This window comes from Psammomys obesus, unplaced genomic scaffold, assembly GCF_907164565.1.
Source record: "Psammomys obesus unplaced genomic scaffold, mPsaObe1.curated_primary_1811, whole genome shotgun sequence".
In the NCBI taxonomy this organism is placed as follows: Eukaryota; Metazoa; Chordata; class Mammalia; order Rodentia; family Muridae; genus Psammomys; species Psammomys obesus.
The window spans coordinates 741,769-768,817 of NW_026590341.1; the positions used below are offsets into that span (position 1 = coordinate 741,769).

Genomic DNA, 27,049 nt, shown 5'->3' on the forward strand with positions numbered 1-27,049 from the left:
TTTAATTCTAACACTCGGGAGGCAGAGGCAGGCAAATCTCTGTGAGATCAAGGCCAGCCTGGTCTACTGAGCAAGTTCCAGGACAGCCAGGACTCTATACAAAGAATCCCTGTCTGAAGAAAGAAAACAAAACCAGACAACAAATGCTGGTCAGAGTTAAAAACGGTTGCTCAGTATGTAACTGCACCACTTGGGAAGCAGAGGCAGGAAGACTGCTGCAAGTTTGAGGACAAGGAGAAATAGGCACACTTACTGTTGGTGGGAATGTACATTAGTACAGGGTGGAAAGCAGTATGGGGATTCCTCAAACCTTCAAAATGGAGCTATAGTATGACCCTGTAATTGCACATGTAGAAAACAAACGTCAGAGACATCTGTACTGCCTTGATCACTAACTACAGCAGTGGTCACAGCAGCAGAAAGTGGGAGAAAAAAAATATGGTACATGGGGTTGGATAGGGGGCTAACAACCGCCTCTAACTCCAGCTCCAGGGGATCGGATACTCTCTTCTGGCCTCCATGGGCACCTGCACTCATATGCAATTACCCATACAGACACAATTTAAAACAAGAAAAAAGTTACTATTATTTTTGAGACAGTTTCTCTGTGAAATAGCCCTGGCTGTCCTGGACTCACTTTGTAGACCAAGACAACCTCAAACTCACAGAGATCTGCCTGCCTCTGCCTCCCAAGTGCTGGGATTAAAAGTGTACACCACCACACCCAGCTAAAATTTACATATTTTAAAAAGATTTTAGTTAGGCATAGTGACACAAACCCATAATTCCCAGAAACTGGGAGGTTGAAACAGAAAGACTGCCAAGAATTTGAGCTCAGCCTAGGCTGAGTTCTGTGCCAGTCTGAGCTATGCAGCAAAACCATCTCAAAAGTCCAAAGAAACAATACCTTACCTCAGTAAGTCATGACTTGCATATTGCATTTGTGGGAAAACTGAACTTGTCAGAAGACAAGTTGTCTGTCACTGCATTCCCAATGGTTGCAACTGTAAAGCTAGGTTCATAGTCATCTCCCATAGTAATTCTTCAGTGATCACCAGTCCCACCCTCAGTGAGAGGCGTGGCAGGCAGGGGTAGCTGCCCAGGACATGTGTCCTGTTAATAGCTATGCCTGCCCTCAGAGAGCACTTTATCCTGCACACACACACACACACATCCAACTCCAAAAACATGCAGCAGTTCTTTCCTTGGCAATGTCTCTGGGAGCATGGGGCAGAGAAGGCAGCCAGAGGCTATGAACCTTCATCATCACTTTATTTGTTCTGTTTGCTCAAGGGTACGACTATAAACTCAGAGAGCCATGGTGACAACATGAGACCCGAGCACCTGGGGTACAGGTCTCCAAGTTGGACCGTCTGACTTGATGCTCCTCAAGAGGCCAACCTGGTGAGCTTCATGTTCCCACCCCTCAGCTTACAGTCCTGGTTAAAGGAAGGATCCAAAGGAAATGGCTCAGTACTGACTCCAGACCCACCACATAGAGAAGCAGCTATAGGCAGCCATCTTGCATATAGCTGTAGCAGCCATCCTGGTGTTGTGACATCCTTCACTTATGCTGCTTTAAGTTTGGTGAGGCCATAGGGTCTCATGGGGCTTCTGCCTGCCCCACAGAGGGTAGGGAAAGAGTACTGAGATGCCTCTCCTGGCCTGCACTGAGACTGAGCACAAGGGACTCTGTGTGGGTCAGGGCCTTGGCTGGCCAGGTAGGACAGGGCAGGACCCTTGCTCTAGAGCAAGTTCCAGGCTCACTGGTTAGCTCACAGCCCTGGAGAAATGTCAGGAGCCAGTATGTGCACACACCTACCTGCGCACAATCGTGTACACCCAGGTGTCCTTGGTAGAGTGTGGATAGAGCCCCCCACTTCCTCTGAAGCAGGGAGCATGAGGATGGGAGAAACAGGACAGCCCTATGGCACAAGGCCAGTGAAGAGAGGCTCATGAGGCAGCTGAGGACCCCTCCTCAGATGATACACCATCACTGGTGGGCCTCTCTTCCTCTGTAGTCCCATTCCCTGGCAGGTCATCATCCGGCCCTGGGTGTCCATTGTTGATGGTTCTGCCCTGGTGACTCTGCTGCTTCTGTCGCCGGGTCTCCTTGTACCTCATGGTGATGTCCCTGCGGAGCAGCAGAGCTACCTCACTATCTGTCCCCGCAGCAGCCCGCAGCACAGGCCGCAGAGACTCCTGGGCATCTTTGTTCTGCAAGAGGCTACACCTGCTACAATTCTAGGAATGGCTGAGTAGAGGTCAAGCTAGAGCGTCAGCTAAAGGCAGGGCAGGACACCTTGAAACTCAGGGACCTGGATCTACCAGGCAGAGCCACAGAGACCCACAGAGAGTTCAGGGGTCAAGGCAGCTAGAGCCACAAGGCAAGGATGGGGAATGGATGGAGCCTTCTCTGTATTCAACCAAAGAGGGGGTCAGACACCACGACAGTGAAGCCTGATGGCCTGGGGTCCCACTCACCGCAGGAAGAAGCGCCAGACAGTCCATGTAAGCACCAAGATGGAGCCAAGAGTCCAGCACTGGGAGATGTAGAAGGGCAGTGACAGAGTGAGTGTGTGCGGGTCATACTTCACCACGATGAGAAGCTCTGTGACTGTGATGGCTGCCACCAGCCAGGCCTGCTGGCCCAGCTTCCTGTGGGGCTTCCTGCAGAGAGGCAGCAGCTGCCTGGCTTGTTCAGCACCCAAGATGCCCTTGGGGCTCCCAGGCTCCGGCCTCCCACCCCCTAGGCCTTATGGAGGCCCTCACAGTTCATCCATGAAGTCGTAGATCTCACGCATGGCCACACCACCCACGTTCACGAAGAAGACCAGACGCAGGAGGACCAGGTAGTGTTCAGGAGGCATCCATAGCACAAACTTCAGGTAGAAGGTGTTCAGCTCTGCCAGTAGGAACTGGAGGATGGGAGAAGGTCAGTTCATCAGTTTGAGAACTAACCATTGGTGGTGCACACATACAGTCACCAGGCTGCTGGGACTTACCACCAAGATGATGCCACACACGGCCAGCCAGCGGTGCAGGCTGGAGGCTGGCTTCCACTCAAAGCGTACCCAGCTGTAGGGCGTGAACTGAAAGGCAATCCTCTTCATCTTGCCCCTAGGAACCAGAGAGCCAGTAGCCTGAGGGCAATGGTTAGTCAACCAGCTTAATTCACATCACAGAACTATGGCCAGGACCTGTGAGCCAGTGTGTATCGCCTCCCACAAGGACAGGCGGGAGTGGTGGCCATGCCTTTACTCCTAGCACTCAGGGAGGCAGAGGCAGGCAGGTCACTGGGAGGCCAGCCTGGTCTACAAAGTGACAACAGGACATCCAAGTGTTTCTATGCAGAGAAACACTGTCTTGAAAAAAAAAAAAAAAAGACACAAGGGCTCTACCCTGTTCAAAATCCCATATTGCTACTGAGAGGGGACTATTATTCACATGCCTGAGGCACCCAGACAGGAGGGGAGCCTCATTCCTTATTATCCCCAGGTTTTTTTTTTTCTCTTTTGTGGTGCTAGGGACCAGGGTCTCAATCACCGTGCCCTCTACTTCTCCAGTGCTAGGACTATCTTGACTAACTTCTCCAGCTCTGTTTGGTAGGGTCTCTCTATTATGTAGCTCTGGCTCTCCCTTGAATTCAGAGATCTACCTACCTACCTGCCTCTGCCTCCCAAATGCTGGGATAAACCTGGCTTTTTGTTGTTGACTGGGACAAGATCTTAGTATGTAGACTAGGCCGGCCTGCCTACTTAGGGTTAAAGGTGTGTGCCACTATGCCTGGCTAATTTTTTTAATTTTTATTTTTTGAAACAAAGTCTCATGTAGCTAAGGCTAGCTAGCCTCAAACTTACTATATATCTGAGGATGACTTTGAAGCTCCCACTTTTTTTGGGTTTTGACACAAATTCTCACTGGACTGCCTAGACTAGTGTTGAACTTCTCTGTTCAAGGAACAGCTCAGCTTCCTGCCTCAGCTTCCCAAGCAGTGGAACCTGTAGGTGCACACCACCACTCCTGTTATTTCTTAAATCTCATAAGTAGCAGAGAGCTTGGGTATAGGGGTGCACACTAGTACTCCCAGGAATTGGGAGGCAGGGGCAAGAGTCATCCTAGACTACATAGCAACTTTGAGGCCAACCTGGGCTGTATGAGAGGTGGACTGGACAGGCTCACAGCTTCTTGAGCGAAGCAGGCCAGGGAGCCATATGGAGGAATATTAGGTAACACTCTACCACTCTAATGTCTGAGAAACAAAGACCCATCTTGCTTGCCACCCTCCCAAGTAGAAAAGCCTTGTGCATGTGGGCCCAGTGCTCCGCGGTTCCCTCCACAACTCCCAAGATGTACTTGTAGGTTGGAATGTTCCAGAGGCCCTGCCACTTATATGTCTTCAAGGACAGCCACTCGAGGGTCTTCATGCCACAGTAGATGCCCAGCCCGTTGCAGATGAGTACGTCCATAATCCACTGGGTCAGGAAAGGAGAGGTATTAAGCACAAGGCCTGAGAAGACAGACCCAGGCCCACCCGGGCTACGCCTTGCCCTCTGCACCTACGTGGTCCCACCAGCACTCGCTGAAGTTGGGCAGCTGGTGCTCCAGGCTATATTCCAGGAACTCGAACATCACACTGATGATCATGCACATCCACCAGTCACGTATCATGAGGGTCTGTGAGGTACAGAAAGCACCCCATCAGGCTTTGCCACTCACCTACTGCAGACTGTACGCCTCAAACAAACCATCCCTACCTCCTGACCCCAGCTCTGGTGGGTCCCTGTTAAGTGGAACAGATGGGCTATGCCTTTCTAACTTTAAGATTTTCAGCCAACATGGAGGGGATTTGGCACTGAGCTCTAACAGGACGCCTGGTTCAAGCCGTACGTTGGGACTGACAGGCAGCACAGCTGTGGGGTGCACCTGAATCCCTGGATGGCCTAGGCTTCCTGTCCTGCCATTTCCCTCATTCCCTTTTCCCACATGGCCACAGTGCTGGAACAGGGCACAGATCTGAGCAGCAGGGTCAGCACCAGCACTTGAATCCTACCAACAAACCTGGAAGTTTCTGGTATCGCACATACCAGAATGTATTACACATCCAGAATGGCACAGTGCTTCCCCCCTGGGGCTCACCTGCCTATCGCTCAGGCCTGGACGAAGAGGGACCTAGACAGAACCAGGGTGTCAGTCAGGTAGGTCAGCCTACCTTCAGATACCAGCCAATGAAGTGTGCAGGAACAAAGCCATCCAGCTTGTCCTGTAGGTAAGAAGGAATGTGGCCCTGAGGCACAGCCCCCACCTCAGACAGCCCCTCCACAGGCAGTCTCCTCTCCTGCAGTATCTTGGGCAAGGCTCCAGGAACCATGCAACCTCATGTTGTGCAGAGGTCCAGGGGCATTGCCCTTCCCCTCACAACCCTCCAGGCTAAGGTCAAGTCAGAGTCTGCTAAGTGTGCTGCTGTGTGGACACCTTCAGATGACCACGCTGTCAACAGAGAGCAGGGTGCACCTCTGAGGATCTTCATCTAACATGACAGGGCCATGGGCCTAGACTGCATGTGCAGAGCCACACCACTGCCCTGCAGGAGCCTGAGGAAAAGCAGGAGCCTGATCCCACAAAACCAAGGGCAATCCTGGGCTGCCGAAGCCCCGTTGTTGAGAATACCCCTACCCAGATGTTGTGGAAGGGGTCGGTCTTGTTGTCAGCGTCATAGATGAGGCAGTTGCCCCCGTAGTCCCTCTCTGGCAATGGGACTCCCAGCCTGGGATCCACATACTTCAGAAACTGCCGGCCATCCTGGACTGTCTGCAAAGCAGAGCCATTAGTGTGGTCAGGCTGAGCAGGGCAGCCTGAATAGAGTCAAGTCGTTTGTGGTGTATATGACTATATCTTAGTCAGGTTGTTACAGAGACAGCAGTCCTTCTACCCCAGCTAGGAGACCTGGAGGTGCCTTGAGTACCAGTGAGCCATCAAGGCACAAATGCCAGCTGTCTACAGCACTCTCTCCCAGGAGATGCTGGACCAGATAGCTGTCTAGAAGCAGCAGCGCTGCACTGCTTCTTTCCCGCACAGTTCAGGGCCATGCCCAAGGACACAGCCCATCTTTCCGATATGCATCTGCTGATAAGAGTTCTGTCCCCTCAGTGGAAGAAGCACTTTTGGACACAAAAGAGGAGGGGGGCCCTTGGAGCAAACCACAAGCCAGGACTAAAAGGAGTCTCAAAGGCCTGGAGAGCAAGTGAGATAGCAGAGGTCCAGCAGAGGAGGCAGGAAAGAAAATACAGACAAGGAGAGGAAGTGGGAACAGAATGGCCAGCTTCGAGTCTTGTCCCTGATCTGAAAGTGGGGTTCACCTGTCCCTGGTGTGGAGACTCGACAGATGGCCATCTTGTTAATGCTGTGTTTCCTAGAAACTGGCAAGACTTGAGGACATGTCAAGGCAGGAGTGTACCTGAACCACCTTCCAGCTTAGGCCCCAAGGCCTCAAATGAGGTCAGAAAAGGTGAGTTCTGGGCTTGACAGAACCTTAGGATCCCTAAGGGTCCCTGTTCCTAAACAAGTGCTGCTTCTGCTCAACATGATCAACCCTGAGACCCTCTGACTCTTGTAGAGGGCAGAGTGGGCAGAAGAGAAGTGGCTAGACTGCAGGAGGACCTTCAAGATAGAGCACCTCAACTGGTATGATCGCAGTGTGGAGTGCACACGTGTGGAGCTGCTCTCTGTACACCTGACCAGCAAAACCAGTTCCCAGACTGCAGTCTCTTAAGACTGTCCTCCATCCTTCAGGAAGGGGCCCTTGGGAAAAAGGCCGACTCCAGGGCCCGAGTCCCGGGCAGGAGTGCATACAATTGGAGCATCTTATGGTGTAAGTCAGGAAGGGCTTCAACAAACAAAAACCAAGAACCCTTAAAGAGGGGTGTGCCAAACAAGGTAGAAACTAGGTGAGAGTGGCGGAGGCCTAAAGAACGTCAGTAAAAGAGGTCAAAGAGGCATTTGAGCACAACCTGAAACAAAATAACTTTGAGTCACGCTGATCACACAAATTATTAGATACTTAACACATGGTGGAAAAGAGAGGTTTTCCTTAAGAGGAAGTCCAATAACACAGACACACAACCCTGTGCTAGTGGAGCCTGAGTCTTGGCTCCTCCCTCTACATAGACAGCACATAGAAACTTCCTGCTAGAGAGTAGACAGAAATAGGCAATAAAAGGGCTGTACGGGAGACCTTGGGAGGTGCTGCATATCCACAATCAAGGTCAATCCTACCCAGGGACGCCCCATCGACGGACAGCTTATACCTTAAATCCGGTCAAACACTAAGAAATACATCAGACAAATTCAAACTCTGATGCCAAAGCCAGAAAAAAAAACAGTTCCAGGAAATCAAAGACAAGTGTCGAGTGAATATGAATGCAAAGACTGTCAGCAAAGGAGGCTGAATCCAGACGACAGACAGTTATACGCCACCGCTTCATCTCAGGAATAAAATCATGCCAGGAATGGCAGTGCACACCTATGGCTGCAGCTCGGGAAGTATAAGCAGAGCTTACATGAGCTGCAAGCTCAGGCCCAGCCTGGGCTACACAACGAGACCTTGTCTCAAGAACAAAGCAAAACAGAACACCCCAAATAAACCACATTTTAGAAACTAGTGTAAACTCCACTATCAATAAAGGGAAAACTTACATTACATCTCATTTAATACAGAAAATGTATTTGATACAAACTAAAAGCCTAAAATCTAATAATGAAAACACTCATCCAGATATGACTAAACTGTTTCCTCTTGGTGACGGCTTCTGGGAAGTCAGAGCTCTTATTACACAGCACACTCCTACAAGATCAAGAACCAGTTAAGGAGGTGCATGCTTGTGATCAACACATTTCTGGAAGGCCTAGTTAGGGGAGTCAGGCAAGAGCAGGAAATAGAAGGTGCCACATTGCAAGGAAGTGTGGCATCATCCGCCCGCAGATGGTGGGATCTAGAAAACAGCAAATCCTACAGAAGTACTGGCGCTGGTAAGTTTAGCAGGCTCACTGGACATGCATTAACATGAAAATAAACAATTTCTACACCCTATTAACAAGAAATCTAAAAACTGAGAAAATAATTCCACTTATAAAAGCATCAAAATGAGTAAAATACTTGGGAATAATTTAACAAAGGAAGTATAAAACATATTATGAAAACTATAAATAGAAAGACATCCCATGTTCACGAATCACAAGACTTAATAACGTTAAGATGGCAGCATTCTAAACTGATCAATGCAACCCCTGTCAATCAACATCTCACCTGCTAGGGCTGGGGTGTGGCTCAGTAGTAGAGCACTTGCCTAGCATGCAGGAGGCCTGGGTTCCATTCCCAGCACTGCAAAGAAAGAAAAGAAATCTCATGGGCTCTTTTACGTAGCCAGAAAGTGATTCTAGCATTCATTTGGAAATGCAGAAGATCAGCTGACACAGGGCATCTTGAAAGAGAAGAACAAAGTGTGGAAAACTGCATTGCCAGCTGACCGACCAGACAACCAGAGCTGCCAGCCCATCAGAAGCAGGGTCAGCCTGAGAACTACACAGCCCAGAGGAGCCCAGAAGATGGGACACCTAGGTGTGCTGCAGTGTTTTCCAATGACTCCCTGGCAGGAAAAAGACAACCAAGAGACGACACCTTATACCCATTAGGATAGTCACCGCCAGCAATTCCATCTCTGAGCGCTCACACAACAGAACTGAAAGAAAGGCTTTCAAGATAAAGCAGCAGAATTCTAAGTCAGCGCCGGTGGGATTCAGGATGGCAGAGCCATGCTGAAAGGCAGCCTGGCAGCTCCTCAAACCATGAAAGGCGCTGTGCGGTGTGACCAGTGAGAGCACTATAGCCTGTCTAAGAGAGAAATGGAAATTTGTGTCCTCACAAGGCCTGACAGGAGTGCTGAGGGAGGCTTGATCACAAACGCTCCAAATGGGAAACCGAGTGCCTCAGGTCTGCTGAGTGGGCGGGATGCAGTCCTAAAATGTCTCTCAGCCACAGGAAGAGGCACTGTGTGATACAGCTGGGCGGACCGCAGAGATACTATATGGGGTAGCAAGGGTTCACATGGTCCACTCAGACTGTTCTAAGTCTTGACAGATGGCAGGTAACTGGGGGTGGGGGGCAGAACAGAGAGAATGAGTTTTCTAGAGCTGGAACTGTTCCAGCTAAGAGGTTCTGTACACGAACAGGGACCCAGCCCTGAATAACTGCCCCAGATGGTGATTTAGCACAACAAAAGCCTGGCCCCTCACTCACAGAGCTCAGAGTTCAGTGACTGAGGCAGAGTGGACCATTAGTGAACACATTTGTGCCGCTCCATCTTCGCCTCCCCACCCCCTGCTGAGTTGCCAGTCCACCAGCTTCAGGTAGGCCAAAGTTCCTAAAGCTGCAGCTGCTCAGCTCCAGGCCAGGGGCAAACCTGTTTGACTGCACATTACCTGTCTTGTAATCAGATGAGCTGTCTTCCGTGTCTGTCCCTGCTTGCATACAGACACGGCGGCAGCCTGTGCAGCACCCACACTGACAGCCCTCCATAAGGGCCCGCCTGGAGGTGAGACAGTTTGCGTCTTATCTGTGCTGGTCCAGCCTGGCTTCCTGCCAGTGCTGTGGGGACTGAGAACTCAAGGCCTCCTCTATTAATATTCCTGTTTTATCGACCAAGAAAAGCTGCTTACCTGGAAGAGGATGAAGATGAGAAACAACTCGTAGACCACACTAACACACAGCCAAAACCGCCAGTAAGCTACAACAAAATAACAGCAATGTCAGGGGCTCTGTCCTGGGGCTCTAGGCCCCACCCAGCCTCAGGGGGCTTCTGATCACAGACAGAAGGGGGTGTTTAGGGGTCCTTTGTAGACTCTTTATAAGCAAGGCCTAAATGAAATTACACAGAGCACTGCCCTTTGAAATGTGAAGTGATTTCCTGGAGTCCTGAGGCCTTTCATGTCATTCGCCTTGCTGCAGAGGTCCAGAAGGCCTATGGTGTTGGGAGGAGTAGTGATGGCCTGATGGCCGTATCCTGCTCTCATAGGTACTAGTTATGCTTTGGACCTGCACCAGCTTTCCTGCTGGACACCCTTTTCAGGGATAAAAACCTTCTAATGCTAATGTGTCCAATTTTTTTCTTTTATCATGAATGAGTATGGAGTTTTCTTCAGCATTTAGGAAGGTGTTTTAACACAAGTCATATCAGCAGACTTCTGATACTGAAACATCTTTCCACCCCTGACAACACCACGGTACCTGAACAGTCAGAGAGGCTCCCGCATTCAGAGTGTGTGACCTGATCTACTTGGTTGGGAATGACCAACCCTGACAGATAGGAAACATGATGTGGGAAGCTCGTTATGGAATTTGCTCATGTTACTCTCAGATACGGATGGTAGTTATGAATGTTCTTCCCCTGAGAAGAGCTTGTGTGAAAGTCTTCACCGTGGAGGGTAGCAAGATGACGTAACCACTGGACTGTGTCTCTATATACGGGGAGGCTCCCTTAAGAGAAGGGGCAGATACTTGAAGTCACCACATTCCCAGGAGGAACCTCTTATGTCATTTCAGTTCTGATCCTGAAATCATCTCTTCAGCTATTGCTGTTTCCCATCTTTCCCATATTCTTTCCAAGAAACGGCCCAAATCAGAAGCTGAACCATCCGAATCTTTGTCTCCTTTAGGCCCATCCCTAAATATCCTGCTTCCTCTACATCCTCACACCCCACCCCTAAAAAACTCCCCTGACCTCTCCTGTTGGTGGGTTTGATTGATGTCAGCATCCCTTATCTACCCAAACATAAAATGTGAGAAAGGATCAAAGACGGCTTAGCTGTGCTGGGGATGGCACTGAGCCCCGGATTTTGGAGGCAGCCACAGATGAAAGAACTAGAGAAGGGGCCGGGTCTGTAGCTCTGTGGTAGCACACCTGTATAGTATACATGAGGCCCAGGGCTCAGCTCCTAGCACAGCACACAGACAAAACAAAAACCAAAACTGAACCAAGGAGGGAGCGGTTTCAAAGAACCACGACCTATTTCAAGGTATTCACTTGGAATCATAGCCAATTTAAGTTTCCAAATAAAGTAACTCCCCAGACATGTCAGCTGAAACCTCATTTTGCTGCTCTAATGAGGCCAGGCAGATAATGGCCCCAGTAGAGACAGCCTGACTTGGTCTTCCTGAGTGTAGACCAGTAGGTAGGGTGGAGGAAAGAGCCCTGCAGAGAACCCCTCCTCCTGGAGTGGAACACCCCTTGAGCTGTCCCTCTCGTGTACTACTTGTACCTCTTGTTAAGCTATATCACACTCCTTTTGACTGGAGGCCCTGACGGTTTGATGCTCAATATATGAACACAAAGTGAGGTGGCTCAGGACAGCCTTCCTACAGAATGGTGCAGAAGCTGGAGCTATGTAAAGCAACTACACTGGAAGGAAGGGCAGAGCAGAGCTCTCAAATTCACTCAGGTGAGGATACAGGTTAAGAGGGAGAGGGCTCCTGGGGCTTGGTAACATGTCTTCAATCCCAGCACTCGGGAGACAGAGACAGGATGATATCTGAGTTGAAGACAGCCCTGGTCTACATAGTGAGTTCTAGCAGCCAGGGCTACACAATGAGACCCTATTTAAAAAGAGGGAGAGGAATAACATTTAAGTACTAGGAGCCAGAACAGTAGTCACTTAGCTCAGAGCCCTGTGGGAGCCTCTGAAAGCTTTAAAATCTTTCAGACATGGTGACTTGTGCTTGCCAGGGCATCGGGCTTGTGCCCCTGGACTAGAGAACCTGCATGTCTTATAGACACTTCCAGTGTCCAGTGCAGAAGCAAGTTACTGCCAGTTGGCCAGTGTGGTCCCATCTGTCAAGCTCACTGAGACGTGGCATCCAAGAGGGAGGAAGCATGCCTTACTGGATGGGCTTACAGCCCTCTTCTTCTAAACACAGGACAAATACTTAGCAAGTAGCCATCCCTCCCCACCTGTACAAATGTACTTTTACTGTAACAAAGCAAAGTGTACATACAACTTTAAAACTGCTCATCTTTCCTTTCCAGTGAAACCAAATATACATATGTGTGTGTAATTAAATTACAAAATAGAGAATGTCTACTCCAAATAAATTTTTACAGGTTCTGATTTTTCCACTGTGTGGTAAAGCTCAAGTCATCTTTTAGAAAGAAAAGTTTTTCAAAAATGACATCTTAAAATATCAACAGTTAAGCTGGGCAGTGGTGGTGCACGCCTTTAATCCCAGCACTTGGGAGGCGGAGGCAGGTGGATCTCTATGAGTTCAAGGCCAGTTTGGTCTACAGAGCTAGTTCTAGGACATCTAAGGCCACAAAAAGAAACCCTGTCTCAAAAAAACAAAACAAAACAACAACAAAAAAACCCACAATTAAACATGCCAAAGGATACACCATGGTGCTAAAGTGAGTTGGGCACTTTGTAATTACTTCACTTTTCTGTGGCTCTAATCCAAACCCTAGTGAGGGAAGGCTGGATGGGCCAGAGGGTAGAGGACCACTGAGGTTATGAGTCCACTACTCAGTAACCTAGCAGCAAGCACAGACTACGCAGCCTGCTTAGGTCCTTCAAGGGCCTAGCTCAAAGCTTCTGTACCTCAGGGGAACTGTGTTCACAGCGTCAGAACTAACTCACCCCTTGACAGACATTCCCCATTCTTGAAGGCTAACAAACTCAAGGCTAATCCCTACCTCTTGCTCTTACAGGGGTTTACTAAACAATCAGATAAATACACTGAAACATGTGGCAAAATCTCAAGACTGCCTAATTTACAAAACAATACAAAAATAAAACCCAGGGAAAAAAACATCAGTGTTGTGGCACTTGCTTGTGGTCCCAGTATTCAAGAAGGGAGGCAAGGGAATTCCTTGAAATGAAGAATTTGATAATAGCCTGAGCAATAGTGAGACCCTCAATAATAAGTAAATAAATATACACAACACATCCAAATTTAAGTGTTTATTTTTTTTTAAATGCCTAAAAATAGTTTCTGTAGCTCCACAGTTTATATCCCATTGAGACAGAAAAGAAACATGTTTCTAAATATATGCCAAGGCCCTTAAGTGACACCAACCACGTTGTAGCCTCAAAGGCTTCCTCATCTGAGCTCTGAGCAGTCAGGTGGGTGGGTATGGCCTCCAGCTGAGGTTCACAGGGGGCACTCTGATGATACGATTTGTTAGAACGTGGGGTAGGGATGACGAAGACAGCACTCAACAGCTACCCTTAGGTCTCCAGCCCCCTACGATCCCCGGGCATCCTGGTCTGCAGGAAGAGGGTGAGCCACAGGACAGGAGAGAAACAAGCGCAGGAAGTATAGTCAGCTCTCTGTGCCGTGGGGGTAGCGCCACAGGAGGAGCTGGCACAGGGGGACAGGACAGTCACATCCAGCAGCACAGATACCGCAGCTGCTCAGAACAGGAGGGCTACGTGGCACACATGGAGAAAGAAACTGTGAGTTACCTGGATGAGGTCTGGAAAATGGCCCATCTTTGGCTTGTGTGACTCCAAAACATAAGAAAACCAAAATACTGGCCACAATACCTCTGCAAATAAAGAACAAACAGCCCCTCAGTGTTCGTAAGCTTCCTCCAGGCAGAGGTGGGAGTAGCAGGGACCCCAGCTGACGCCCATGTTCTGCCAGTCCCTGGCATGCAGCAGCAGGTGTAAGGAAGTAGCCCTCAGCTCAGTCTGGCAGCTACTTGGCAGGAGCTGATCTACAATGGCGCACCCCACCTCAAAGGCCAACAAGCAGCACCACTCAGACGTCCTTGTGTTAGGTTTCTCTTGTCATTTACAGTGTCACCAATGACCCACTTGAACACATGATGATTAGACCTCATAAGGCCTTTGGAGAATGTCAGGATCTAATGGCTACCTAACAGCACAGGCCTAACAGGTTTTTCCCAGAGTTTCTGTCCTGTTGGGTCACCACCTCCAACACCAACGTGCTCTTGGAGAAACAAGACAAAAGAGTAAGTAAAATACACACATGTAGACCAGGGCACACTGAGAACAGGGCAGGGAAGTATGGACCCCACAGAGCCTGGGCTACACTGCAAAGTGACGCCACTGCTCTGCTTACCTGAGACAAGCCTGTGTCGCACCCATCTGTGGCCATCAGTGTGCCTCAACTATATAGTCACACTGTGGTGCAAGGCAACATATAGCCGTGTAGGCTGGGTGGTAAAGGAACTTGTGATTTACAAGCATGAGTTGTAAGAAGTACCTAAGTACTTGAAAGTATGTCAGCTGAGCAGAGGGTAACATAAAAGGAAAACAAATGCCTTACATTTTAAACAAATACACTTTTAACCAAATAAAGTTCACACTTTACCCTGTTTCCTCAGTTCCCTCTAAAATCCTCCTCTGCCCAGATCTCTGTGTAGGGCCTCACATGCTCACATGTGAAGGTCTTCCTTCACATCTCTGTAGTCTCCTCAGTTGGTGGCAGAGGCTGTTTCTGATGCTCCAGGTGGGTGTGAGCAGAACTGCTCAGCCTGTTCGTAGATTCCCTGCTGCTTTCCTCACAGCAAGACTATGGCTGGGGGCTTGAGGAGAAAGACCCAGGGGACAAATGCCCCTCAGTTACCAACTATCGGTTCCAATGTCAACCTGCTCTGTTTTTTAGGACTCTAATGCCTCCCCTGAGCACAGGCCCTTCTCCACTACAGAGAAATCCTCCATCCCCTTGATGAGCTCTAGGAAGGAGCAGGAAAGGTGCAGGGCTTAAAGTTTCTTTGGGCAGAGCCTACCATTCATATGGCATTTCCTCTGCATGGGAGCCAAGCCAGTTGCCTGTTTCTTGATTTAATCACTTATCTCACTGTGGACTTGTGGCTATGAGATTACATGTTTTGGATAATGTTCCAACACCACTTTACTGATTTTGCTGCTCAGCTTTGCCTTAGGCCATAGCTGGGATATGACCTGAGTTTTTCTGAGTTCCAAACACAACAGGAACCTCTAGGCCTCTAGGCCCATTTTGGGCCTTTTTTTTTTTTTGCCTTAGTCTTGCCCTTAGAATGACATCAAGCCTGGGTCTCTCAGCGAAGAACACCAGAAGATCTGGTTGCTGAGTGTACCTGTTGCCACTAGGGTGAAGCTGGCTTTAGTCTCTGAGTTTAGAGAATGGCAAACACTTGCCTTCACCAACCTATGTCCACACCTACACAGTTACTCTGGTATCTGTAGAGTGTTGGTTTCAGGATCCTCCAAGGATAATGAAATGGGTGAACAGTCAAATCTTTTACATCCAGTGCTATGTGTATAGCCACATATATCTCCCGTCTGCCAAAATCATCTCTACACTGCATATACTAGCTAATACGGAATGTGGCTGCTACATACAAAAGTGGTTTAGCTCACAACGGACGAGGAAAAAGTCCATACATGTTCAGTGTAGGTGTGGTTCATCTTCGAATGTTTTTATTCTTTTTCTTTTCTTTTCGAGCCATGGTTTTCTGTGTAGCCCAGGCTGTCCTGGAACTCAGTTTGTAGACCAGGCTGGCTTTGAACTCACAGAGATCCTCTACCTCCCAAGTGCTGGGATTAAAACTGTGCCACCACCAACTGGCCTGAGATGTTTCCCTAAAGAAAATCCTAGTTACTTGCTTCCCTACTTTTTGTCCATTGCTTCCTTATGTGTGTGTGGCTGTTTGGCCTGCGTGAGTGTCTGCACCACATGTAGGCAGTAGCTTTGGAGCCCAGAAGAAGGATTAGAACTGCAGTTACAGACACTTGTGAGTTGCCATGCAGGTGCCGAGACTAGAACCTAGGCCTTTCGGAAGAGCGGCCAGGGCTCTTATTCACTGAGCCATCCCTCCAGCCCCTTTCAAATGTTTCCAAAGTTTGATTGACCTCAAACTTTGAAGCTGGAGGATATGGGAGGCTGGAGTATTATAGATTACACATATTTCTCTGTGTAACTACCTGTATTTGTACTGAGCTAAACCTGAGTTTGTTTCTGATGTTTCCCAGTGGGAACAGTTCTGACCTCTGTCCTCTGGTGACCCAAAAACCTCACTGGTTCTGGCATCTGTCACATAATCAAAGACACAGCAGCAGCAAGTGTACAGCTATCCATGGGCTCAGCTGTCAGCTGCTACAGGGGTTCTTGCAGCCTCCATCTCCTGGCACCTCAGGACGCAGTGCATCTATAGATTGATTCTCTTGTCAGTACGCCTTCTTTCTAAGCGTCCCAGCAGCTGTCAAAGACAGTTTTCTTTTGTTTGTGTGCATGCGTGTAGCACTTGAAATGAAACCCAGGACCCAGACATAGTGCAAAGCAAATGCTCTACCACTGATCTCTCCTCAGAAGCATGCTCCTGGACCACATGTGAGTTTAATGGAACTGGAGAGAGGGCTCAGTGGTCAAGAGTGCTGGCTGCTTATCTAAAGGACCTGGGTTTGATTTCCAGCACTATCAAGACAGCTTATAACTATCTCTACAGTTCCAGGGGATCTGTCATGAGCAGCAGACACAGAAATGGTATACGGACATAAACTCAGACAAAACACCCATTCACATAAAATTCTGAGAGAGAGAGGAGGGAGGGAGGGAGGGAGAAGGGAAAGAGGGCGAGAAAGAGACAGATATAGAGATATAGAGAGGTGGGCTGGAGAGATGGCTCAGAGGTTAGGAGCACTGGCTGCTCTTCCAGAGGTCTTGAGTCCCATTCCCAGCAACCACATGGTGGCTCATAACCATCTATAATGAGATCTGGTGTCCTCTTCTGGCCTGCAGGCATACATGCAGATAGAGCACCGCATACATAATAAATAAATAAATCTTAAAAAAAAAAAAAAAGAGTACTGGCTCTTCTAGAGGACCCAGGTTCAATTCCCATCACCCACATAGCAGCGCACAACTGTCTATAACTCCAGTTCTAGAAAATATGATACCCTTATATAGACACACCAATGCACATTTTAAAAAACAAAATTTAAAGAGAGAGAGAGAGAGAGAGAGAGAGAGAGAGAGAGAGAGGGAGATTGATTAATGCCACTCTGCATCCCTATTAGTAATGAGTAATTCCTGCGGTCTCAAATCCTTATCAGTTTTTGGTGGGATCTCACTGTTTTAGTCTGAAATACCCTGTGACGTCAGTGGTACACATTTCATATGCTGTTTCTCTCTTCTGTTTCCTTCTTGGTAAAGTATCTTTTCACAGCCACGTGCAGGATTCAGCAAGGTGTTAAGACGCCTGTAGCTGGAGTTACAGACCATTATGGCCCCCAGCCATAAGTGCTGAGACCTGAACTTGGCTCCTCTGCAAGAACAGTAGTATTCTTAACAGCTGAGCCATCTCTCCAGCTCTCTGTTCAGGTCTTTGGGTTAGACTTAACCTTACTTTCTTTATTATGCCGTTCAAGCTGGTCTCCTATTCATGGGTTCAAGCAATCTCCTGCCTCAGCCTCCAGAGAAGCTTGGATTGAGTACACGTGTGTACAGATTTGTTTTTCAAGACTAGGGTTCTCTGTGTATAGCCCTAGCTGTCCTTGAACTCACAGAGCTCTGTCTGCCTCTGCCTCCCGAGTGCTGGGATTAAAGGTGTGCACCACCATGCCTGGCTTGCACTAGATTTTAATTATATTGCTTCTTGTTAAACTGTGTTTGACTGTTTGAAAAATGTGGGTGGGTTTTTGTTTTGTTTTTGAGAAAGGAGGCAGGATCTTGCTCTGCAGCCCAAACTGGCCTTGAATCTAGGATTCTCGTGCTTCAAACTCCTCAGTGCTGAGAATACAGGTATGTGCCATCAAGTCTGGCTTTCAGATATGTACAAAATTTAAAGCTGCAAATGGAATGGACAGTTCACTGAGAAGGTGAGAGAACCTAAGAGTTCCCAGGTCAAGACACCAGATGACAGGTCATGAGCATGTATGTGGTGCAGCTTACCAAGAGTACTGACAGTCCACAAAGACATACATCCCCTGGTAAGAGGAAGAAGCCAGGCACAGGAGAGTAACATAGCAACATCACTCCTGGGAAACCAGAACACGTAGTGTGAGTCTCAAGGCTGTACAGTGTTTGAAGTCCTGGCAATTCAGGAGGCTGAGGCAAAACGATTACTTGTGCCCTGGAGTTCAAGAACAGACTGGCAGTTGGGTGTGGTAGAGTAAGCCTTTAATCACAACACTTGGGAGGCAGAGGTGAGTGGATCTCTGTTGAGTTCTAGACCAGCCCGGTCCACATAGTGAATTCCAGGACAGCTGGAGACCCTGTCTGAAACATACATCCACCTACCCACCCACCCACAAACACACTGCCAAAAACAAAACAAAAACAAAAAACAGAAACAACCCACAAAACCAATAACCAGAACGGCAATACAGTGAACCCCCCCACTCAATCTCAAAAACAAAGAGAATGATACACAAGTTGAAATTAAAGACTACAAAAGGGGCGGGGGAGATGGCACAGTAGTTAAGAGCATTAGCTGCTCTTACAGAGGACCTGGGTTCAGTTTCCAGCACCTACCTCAGAAGGGGCCTGAAACTCCAGTTCCAGAGGGCCCAATGCCCCCTGCTACCTGTGGGCACTTATGTGCAAATAGCACACACAACTCACATAGGCACACATATATACAAATACAAAATTAAATAACTCTTAAAATGTTAAAAATAAATCTTGGGGTGCTGGAGAGATGGCTTAGTGGTTAAGAGCGTTTGCTGTTCTTGCAGAGGACCCGGATTCAGGTTCCAGATCCCGTACTGTAACTCACAACTGTTTGTAGTGCCAGGGTAGTCAACATCCCCTTCTGGCATCCGAGGACACTCACTTACCTATCCCGATACATACATACACATGAGTAAAAATAAAAGTTTTTAATGAAAAATAGTCAGTTGGGTGGGGTATGCACACCTGTAATCTCAGCACTATGGGAGGCAGAGGCAGGAGGATCTCTTGTGAGTTTGGGGCCAGCCTGGTCTACAGAGTGAGTCCAGGGCTAAATAAAGAAACCCTGTCTCAAAAAAGAAAAGAAAAATAAGTAAGTCATGGGGTTGTCTCTGTGGTAGAGTGTCTGCATGGTATATATGTGAGGGTCTAAGTTCCATCCACAACACTACAAAAATTATATGGTATTTTCTACAAGGCTGGTGAGATGGTTTAGCAGGTAACATGCTGGTTTCTAAGCCTGACAGGTTGAGTTCATCCCTAGGATCTGCATGGCAGAAGGAGAAAAATCAACTCCCACAGGTTGTTTTCTGACACTTCCATATGTGTGCAATGTGCATGCTTGAACGCACATATACATGTACACAAATAAAACAAATGTAATCAAAAATTATTTTTTACACAGGAAGCCTACCCCAAATGCATAGGAAACCTCCCACATATTCCCAGGCAGGGGCAAATAGCAGGCTCCAGGCTCTGCCAGAAGACTTACAGGCCAGAAAGGTCAGTTCCTTCATGCTCTGAAAGAGACAAAGAGCACGAAAGATAGATATCCAGAGCTCCCCTGGAGGAGCAGTGAGGAGTGAGGCAGCTCTGGGAAGAGCTGGATACAGGAGGGTCGTGCCCATACAGGTCCACCCTACCACCATAAGCCTGGAGGTCTGGGCTCCTGGACTCCCCAGGGTCTGGGTCACCTAGCATAGACAACGGGACCAACATCTTGGGTGGACAACAGCTCTAACTGCTCTGTCTGGCAGCTGACTGGTGACTACTCCAGGACATATTTGCATGTTCTTGGCTCTTCAGAGGGAGGGTTGCGCTCTTCCTTGAGACAGCTCTTGTCCAGGGACATCAGAGCTGGGCATCTTTAGCTAAACTTCTCATACAGAGGAACTTTTTTGGGGTGCAGGGTGTGGCACTAAGGATTAAACCCTAGGCTCCTTAGCCATATATCTAGGCCCTAGAGAACACCTTCGGGGATACAGCCAGGTCCTATCTCTTTGGACTTCTTACTGTTCCTCGCAGATGCTACTGACTCTCTATGCCGGGGTATACACAGAGGTATGGTACACAGCCATAACTGGCTGGAACTTTTATGGAGACCAGGCTAGCTTCAAACTCATAGAGATCTGGGTATTCTGCTTCCCAGTGCTAGAAAGGTGTGCACCACTATGTCCTTTTTGTTTTTTGAGAAAGGGTCTCATGTAGCACAGGCTGGTCTTGAACTCACCATGTAGCCAAGACTGGCCTTGAACTCCTGATCCTCATGCCTCAGTTTCCCAACTAGGTTTTATGTGTGAGCAACCATATCTGGCTAAAACTTAGTTCCACTTGAAAATTCCTCTGAGCAAATGTAGGTACAACCAAGACTCTGCTGCCTCCATACTCCAGGGTCCAGTATCTGCAGATGACCCCTCTGTCAGCACCAGGACAGGAAGGACAAAGCAGACCCAACCCAGTGGCCCAGGAAGCACAAGTCCTCTCTCAGCATTAACTCATCTCCTTAAAAGCATGCTGAGCTTAGTGTCCTAGCCTGGGACCTAAGATTCTGGTGGAAGCCTTACCAAAAGTGGAGGGAGGAACAGGCAAGCCTGTAGGTGAGAATGAGCAGAAAATGCTAGTATAGGCCAGGCCAGACATGATGGACAATGACAGAGGGACTGGTGGGCAAGCCATCCCAAGCTCAGAAGAAAAGAGGAAACTCCTGAGAGGGTGATTATGAGCTGGAAGTCACTAGGTGGTTAAAAAAAAAAAAATCACAGAGAGAATGGGTCAGGAAGAGCTGGGAAATGAGCCAGGGAGAAGGTACCTGCACTGTACCTTCAGGAGACGGTGCAAGAAAGGCAGACTGGAGGTCCAGCAGGCTGACTGCAATGTCTCAGCAGAAGCACCCAGTTGTACTCAAGGACATAAGCTCCATTGTAAGGTTCACTGTTGGTGGCCCTACATCCCAGACAATCTGGGAATCCTAGGTCCTGGCGTCCACCGCACTGATGGTGAGCTGTCAGGTGTGATGTGGTCGCTCTCAAGGCCCGCAGATATTGGGTGGGGTGGTGGCATGACTACGTCTACATGTTCACACCATGCTCACTGTTACCCCATTCAACTCTTGTAGCCAAAGTACTAAGACTCCCATTTTTCAAAAACAAAATTTTGGCCTAGAAGTGTCAAGACCATGAAGGTTCCACAAGCCGGAGAGACAAGCAACCAGGGGGTCCCTGAAATCTCCATGGGCCTCTCACATCTCCCTCTGCCGCCCTCGCAGAGCAAGCAGGACCTGCGCAGTCACAGTAACAGTCATTGGCCTTCCTTGTCACGAAGCATTCCAGGGCAGATACCCAGCCTAGAGAACCAGAGGGGCATCAGAAAGTCTGTCAGTACACTGAAGTGACTTGTCCCTGTATGCCAGGGGCTGGCCTCAGAAGCTGGCAGTGCAGCAAGGACGGTGCTAGTGACCTGCTTGCTCTGGAGGATCGAGAAGCAAGGTCACAGGTGGTCACTGAATGCCCACCTGGCCCCTTACATAGGCTGTTTAAATATTTAGAAAGTGCTGGCACCAACACCACTGTAGAAGCATGCCAGCGAGGGGACCACCATGAAGGCTTCTGCAAAATGTCCCTATCACTTGAAAGGTGATGACTACTTGGGTCCTGGGCAAGAAATACTGCACAGCTCCAAGGGAAGGTGTGGAAGCCAGTCTTAGACAAACCAGGAGAATTCAGAGCCTGGGCTGGCCAGAGCACCACAGAACATCACACTGTCTGAACATAAGCAGTTACCTCTTAGTGTTGTAGGCCGTGTCCTGAGGTGTTTCTTCTAGGAGAGTCACATAGCCCAGTGCACAGGTGAGGATGAACAGCACAGTTAAGGTGTGGGCACGCCTGAATCCAAAAACACACAGGCAGTGTCAGAGCAGAGACAGGATCACCACGCACTCATGAGTTACCCAGTGTAGGACAGGGCCTGGCCTGCACTCCCAAGCTGACTGACCATTACCAGGGGTACCAGAGAGGTCGGAGGGCACCGCCTACAGCACAGGTAGATATGGTCACACTAAGCCGGGCTGTGGTGGCACACGCCTTTAATCCCAGCAGTGGGGAGGCAGAGGCAGGCGGATCTCTGTGAGTTCAAGGCTAGCCAGGTTACAAAGTGAATCTAGGACAGCCAGGGCTCTGTTACAAAGAGAAACCCTGTCTTCAAAAACAAAACAAGAAAACAAAACAAAACAAAAAAAGATATGGTCACATTACTCGCACAAGTTAAACGTGGAAGGCTTGCCCCCTTTCCCCTCCAGTGATAAGGACTAGGCCTTACCTATGCTAGACCAGTGTTCTACCACTAACATATGACCACAGCTCTTTTCCACAGATCTTGGTTACTTTATTGTTATCATAGTTTTTGAAGTAGCCAGTAAGCTGAGGGCATCCTTGACCATCTACAATCTTGAAAGGGATCTTTTATTTCTCCTCAATATACTAGGAATATCTGAAAATAACAGCTTTCCTTTGAGGTTAAATGTTCATCCTGTCATTAACACAGTCACAAAACTTAGCCTCCCCCGATCTGGGAAAGGTGAAGCAGGAAGGAGGACCCAGGAAGAAGGCATCAGCCAAACAAATGTACAGCAGGCAGTCTTCATAGTGTTTCAGTCAGTGGTTGATGAAAAGGGAGCTCTACCTTATTGCTCCCTGTCTAGCTTAAAACACATACACACACACACACACACACACACACACACACACACGTGCGCACCCACACACCAGATTCCAAAGACAGGTCATCTTTCCCCTCTTATAATGTCAGGTTTGTGTACTGGTGCCTCCTACTCCTCAACACTGTGCATAGACACTGGGATGGTCTGGGTCTCATGACCTGGCCCAGGATGAGAGCTGACCTATGTAAATCTTGGGACTTCAATCACTGCTTTGGGACAGGCATGGGGACAAACTGGTTCCTTGCTGTGAGTGGAAAATACCAGTTGTTCCTCCCTAGAGATGACCATGCTCCTCATGCTGAGTGGGTAGGAAGGAACCCTGCCAGAACCAATCAGGGAAACATGAAGGCATTGCCAAGAAAGGAACAAGGCCTGCCCCAGGTCTTCAAGAGGCTCCTAGCCTGTTGTTACATTGGCCTTCTTGGCCTGCTAATCTGATAGTCATAAAGGTATGAATTGTCAAATCATGCTTGCTAGATGTGGGCAAATCTAGACAAGTCATAGCCCACAGTGACCGATCGCTTAAATCTGAAGCTGCAGAAATAAAGAACTACTGAGGATCTACTGCTGATGTCTACCCCAACTCACTTAGAAGGCTCATCAGAGACACCAAGCTTTAAGCACAGACTATCAGTTCTCAAATTGTCACAGAATCCATGCTTGTGGGAGTAAGTTAGAAAGTAATACTTGAGGGGAGAGGGGCTGAGGAGATGGCTCAGAGGTTAAGAATACAGCCCTCTCTTCCAGAGGACCCAAATTGGAACCCTAGCACCCACACAGCAGCTCAGCAGTCTGAAACTATAGTGCCAAGGCACCCAACACCCTCTCCTGGTTTCCAGGGGCATTTCATACATGTTACACACACACACACACACACACACACACACACACACACACACACACGCAGACCCTCAACACACACAAAATAAAGTTTAAATAAATAAAAAGTTCCAGGATTGTTCTGGAGTCTGAGCTCTTGCTTAGTTTCCTGATATATCCCCCAAGATAGTAATGGCACTCAGTAGAGACCTCTAAAATATCCACTGAGGGACTGAATGAATAAATGAATATAGAACAAGAAAGGCAAGCCAGCTACCTTGTTTCTCCAGTGGCCATGAAATGTTATTAGGGGGTGGTACCTCCCTCCTGTCCAAGAGGCCTGGTAGAGGCTGCCTGATAGAAAATGATGTTGAATATCCACTTGGGTAATTTACAGACCACCATGAATATGAGGCCAGTTACAGCCCTTTATTTAAGCAGAGGACCAAGAGCAGCTTCCTGCCACCAAGAACTCTTGGCCCTGAAGTAAGGTAATACAGGGTTTATAAAAAACAAAAACCAGGTAAGGACCAAGGATTTTATAAGCATCATTTTCCTACAAGGGTAAAGGCACCCTTTGTCTTGTCAGGCAGGATGTGATTGGGATGGTGTGAGGTCAGTTATGGGGTTAGTCTGGAGCTCAGTTATGGGTTCAGGTAGCAAAAGCCTGACTTTTTCTAGGCCTTTTCAATGTCCAAAGACCTCAAAGGTCCGACAAGTCCATTGGCACTAGCTCTGGTACCATAACCAACCCACATTTTCAATTGCCCCACAGTCTCATTTCAGAACTCACTCTGTAGACCAGCCTGGCTTCAAACTCACAGAGATCCACCTGCCTCTGCCTCCTGAGTGCTGGGATTGCTTCTTTTCCTTCTAGTGTTTCCACAGTCACCAGAAGGCATCATACTGAAAAGCAGTGCTGGTTGGATCCCCTTGCAGAAGCTGTCCATAACGTGGGGAAGGTGCTAATAATATAAGGTCCAGAGGCAAGGCGATCCCCCACACCCAACGCACTTTCCCGCTATTTCAACTGTATCTCAACAGAGCCGCAGATGCCACTCCCACTTGCAAGCCGGAGATACAAGCCAGCATTCAACAGAGTCCCTCAAAGGATCCTATCTGTGTGATAGCACCTTCTGAACTGGCCAATCACTCCCAGCCCAGGGTTCTCTCATTAGATCGGGGCTCTCAGCACTGCCACTGCTCTGTTCTCTCAGAGCTACTTTTTAGCATCGCCTCCACTGGGTATGTATTTGTCTCTGTGCACTTGAGTCCCTCATGTCTGCAGGACCCACCCTGGGACTCCAGGGTGGCATATGTGGGTGAAAACTGCCATCTGAAGTAAAGAAAGGCAAAGCCATTCCTTCCATGAAGTGTGCTCTTTAGTACATGAGTTTCGTCTTTCTCACAGACGAAGAAAGGTGAAGGCTTTGCCCAAGGTCATGGAGTCACATCTTCGACTGGTCAGTCAGGGCAGTGGCATGGTCCTTCAAAGGAGCAAAACACCTGCAATTCCTAGGCACCCACTCCAAAAGCAGAGGGCAGCCTGCCCAAAACTTGTCAGGGGTTGAGTTGTGCAGGCCAGGGTCACTGAAAAGGGTAGCAATGAGCAAAACCTAGCACACAGATATGCCATACCCATCAGGCCAGTTCAGGGCAATGGCACTGGTGAGGAGTAGGGTACACCAGATGTCCAGTGAAGAGGAAACCTGAATGTCACTGATGTGTAGTGACAAGGCCTTCCAGAGCTCATCCCGGGGCTCCCCCGACCCGAAAAACACTCGCCATCTCATACGCAGACGGGGGATTCCATGGCCGCTGAGCCCTGGTGAGGCGCTCCCCCAACTGATATGGGGCCTGACGGTCCCCGATCCAACCCAAACCGCCTGTCCCAAGCCCGGACGGACCCCGACTCGGGGAGACCCTCACCAAAAGAAGGTGTTGGTGCCATCGTCGTAGACCTCGGACTCGGTGCTGCGGCGGCCCTCGAACAGCGGAGATCCGGACCCTGAGCCTCCGGCGACTCTGCGCTCACCCCTCCGCATGGCGCCCGGCCTGAGCAGCCCCCCAGGCTGCGGGCGGTGGGCAGGGGTCTTGGTGCCGCCCGGCGGGGTCTCCGAGTGAGTGGGGCGGGGCCGTGAGGCATTGTGGGATGCGTAGTGCGCGCCGGGCCGCAGGGCATGCTGGGCGCGGGCGGCCCAGGCCCTAAGCTGCCAGCTGGGAGGGACGCGGTCCGGTTGCTAGGAGACCGCCCTGCGCTCCTCCTAGCAGGGAGACTGTTCCAGCGGCTGGCAGTGGCTGGTGTTGATAGAGTTCCGAACACAGGTCTCTGGATAGGCAAAGAGAGAATCAGCCTAAACCGTTGTGGTAGTCCTAGCATGCAAACTAAGCACTCGGGGGGCTGAGGCAGGAGGATTGAATGAATTCTAGGACAGCCTGAATTATGCAGACAAACCTTGTCTTAAAAAAAAAAAGCAAGAGAGTAGGGAGAGGGGTCTACGGTGGTAGGGTTAGCAGTTAGAGAGATGGGTTAGCAGTTAAGATCACTGGCTGCTCTTCTAGAGGACCAAGTTCAGTTCCCACACGCACATGGCAGCTCACAATCTATTCTAACTTCACTTTTAGTGGATCCAGCTCCCTCTTTTGGGTTCTCGGGCACTGCACACTGGTGGAGCACAGATATATACATGCAGGCAAAACACCTACACACATAAAAATAAATAAATTTTAACCAGATGTGATGCCATAGACCTTTAATCTTAGAACTCAGGAGGCAGAGGCAGGAAGTTCTGTATGTGTTCCAAGCCAGCCTGGTCTACATAGCGAGCTCCGGATCACCTAAGGCAACATACACAGTGATAGTGTGTCTCAATTTTTTAAATTAATTAATTAATAATTAATTAATTACTACTTTAAATTAACTGGACGAGTCAAGTTGGATAGTTGAGAGTAGTATGGATAGTTGCTGAAAGTACTAACATTTTTGCCATAGGGTAGAGAATGGGATATCTAAACTTGTATAAGGGTGTGAGTTCTTTTTCAGTTTTATCAGTTGTGTTGGTATGTAGTGTCTCTGGCCTGAAATGCCAGCACTTTGGGGTGGGAGTGGTTAGATCAGGAAGTTCATGGTCATCCTTGTGTGAGACTAGGAGTTAGACAGAGTCCCTGATAAGCAGACAGATAGGGAGAGAGAGCCTATTGAATTAGATATTAAAAATGGCAAACTTCAACTGGGCTGGGCAGTGGTGGTCCACACCTTTAATCCCAGTACTCAGGAGGCAGAGGCAGGCACATCTCTGTGAGTTCGAGGACAGCCTGGTCTACAAATCAAGTCCAGGACAGCCAAGGCTACATGGAGAAACCCTATCTCAAAACAAAACAAAACAAAACAAAACAAAACAAAACAAAACAAACAAAAAAATCTGCTTCAAAGGAAATAAAGGAAGGAAAGGAGAAAGGCATCACTGTTCCAGGCTATCAAATTCCTGGGATGCATAAAGCCTTTGAGTAAAGGAAAGTTTTACTGAGTTGGGGATTAAAATCTTCACATAAAGGTTTTTATAAAGTGGGGG

General features: G+C 48.7%; 1 protein-coding gene and 1 non-coding gene across 2 annotated transcripts; one reads left to right on the top strand and one right to left on the bottom strand.

Moving 5' to 3' along the window:
• Window positions 1-1,255: 1,255 nt before the first annotated feature.
• Ptdss2 (phosphatidylserine synthase 2) lies at window positions 1,256-25,623 on the bottom strand. The gene is made up of 12 exons (XM_055606863.1): window positions 25,407-25,623; window positions 21,724-21,825; window positions 13,510-13,592; window positions 9,715-9,782; window positions 5,677-5,811; window positions 5,213-5,263; window positions 4,564-4,677; window positions 4,357-4,475; window positions 3,006-3,120; window positions 2,773-2,918; window positions 2,485-2,670; window positions 1,256-2,134 (listed from the first exon to the last, which is right to left on the bottom strand). The coding sequence occupies exons 1-12, from the start codon at window positions 25,520-25,522 to the stop codon at window positions 1,954-1,956; spliced, it is 1,416 nt and encodes a 471-aa protein (XP_055462838.1). The 5' UTR covers window positions 25,523-25,623; the 3' UTR covers window positions 1,256-1,953.
• On the top strand, window positions 8,316-8,386 carry Trnaa-agc (transfer RNA alanine (anticodon AGC)). Its single transcript has one exon. It is a non-coding gene; the product is annotated as a tRNA-Ala (tRNA).
• Window positions 25,624-27,049: the final 1,426 nt, after the last annotated feature.

Bases quoted from the DNA above. Each gene is read 5' to 3' on its own strand.
- Ptdss2 (XM_055606863.1), bottom strand. From the start codon at position 25,522: ATGCGGAGGGGTGAGCGCAGAGTCGCCGGAGGCTCAGGGTCCGGATCT. The intron at 5,812-9,714 runs GTAAGCAGCTTT...TCTGCTTTGCAG, and splicing joins TCATCTTCATCCTCTTCCAG to ACAGTCCAGGATGGCCGGCA. The intron at 3,121-4,356 runs GTACATCTTGGG...TCTGGTTCCTAG, and splicing joins TGGAACATTCCAACCTACAA to GGGCAAGATGAAGAGGATTG.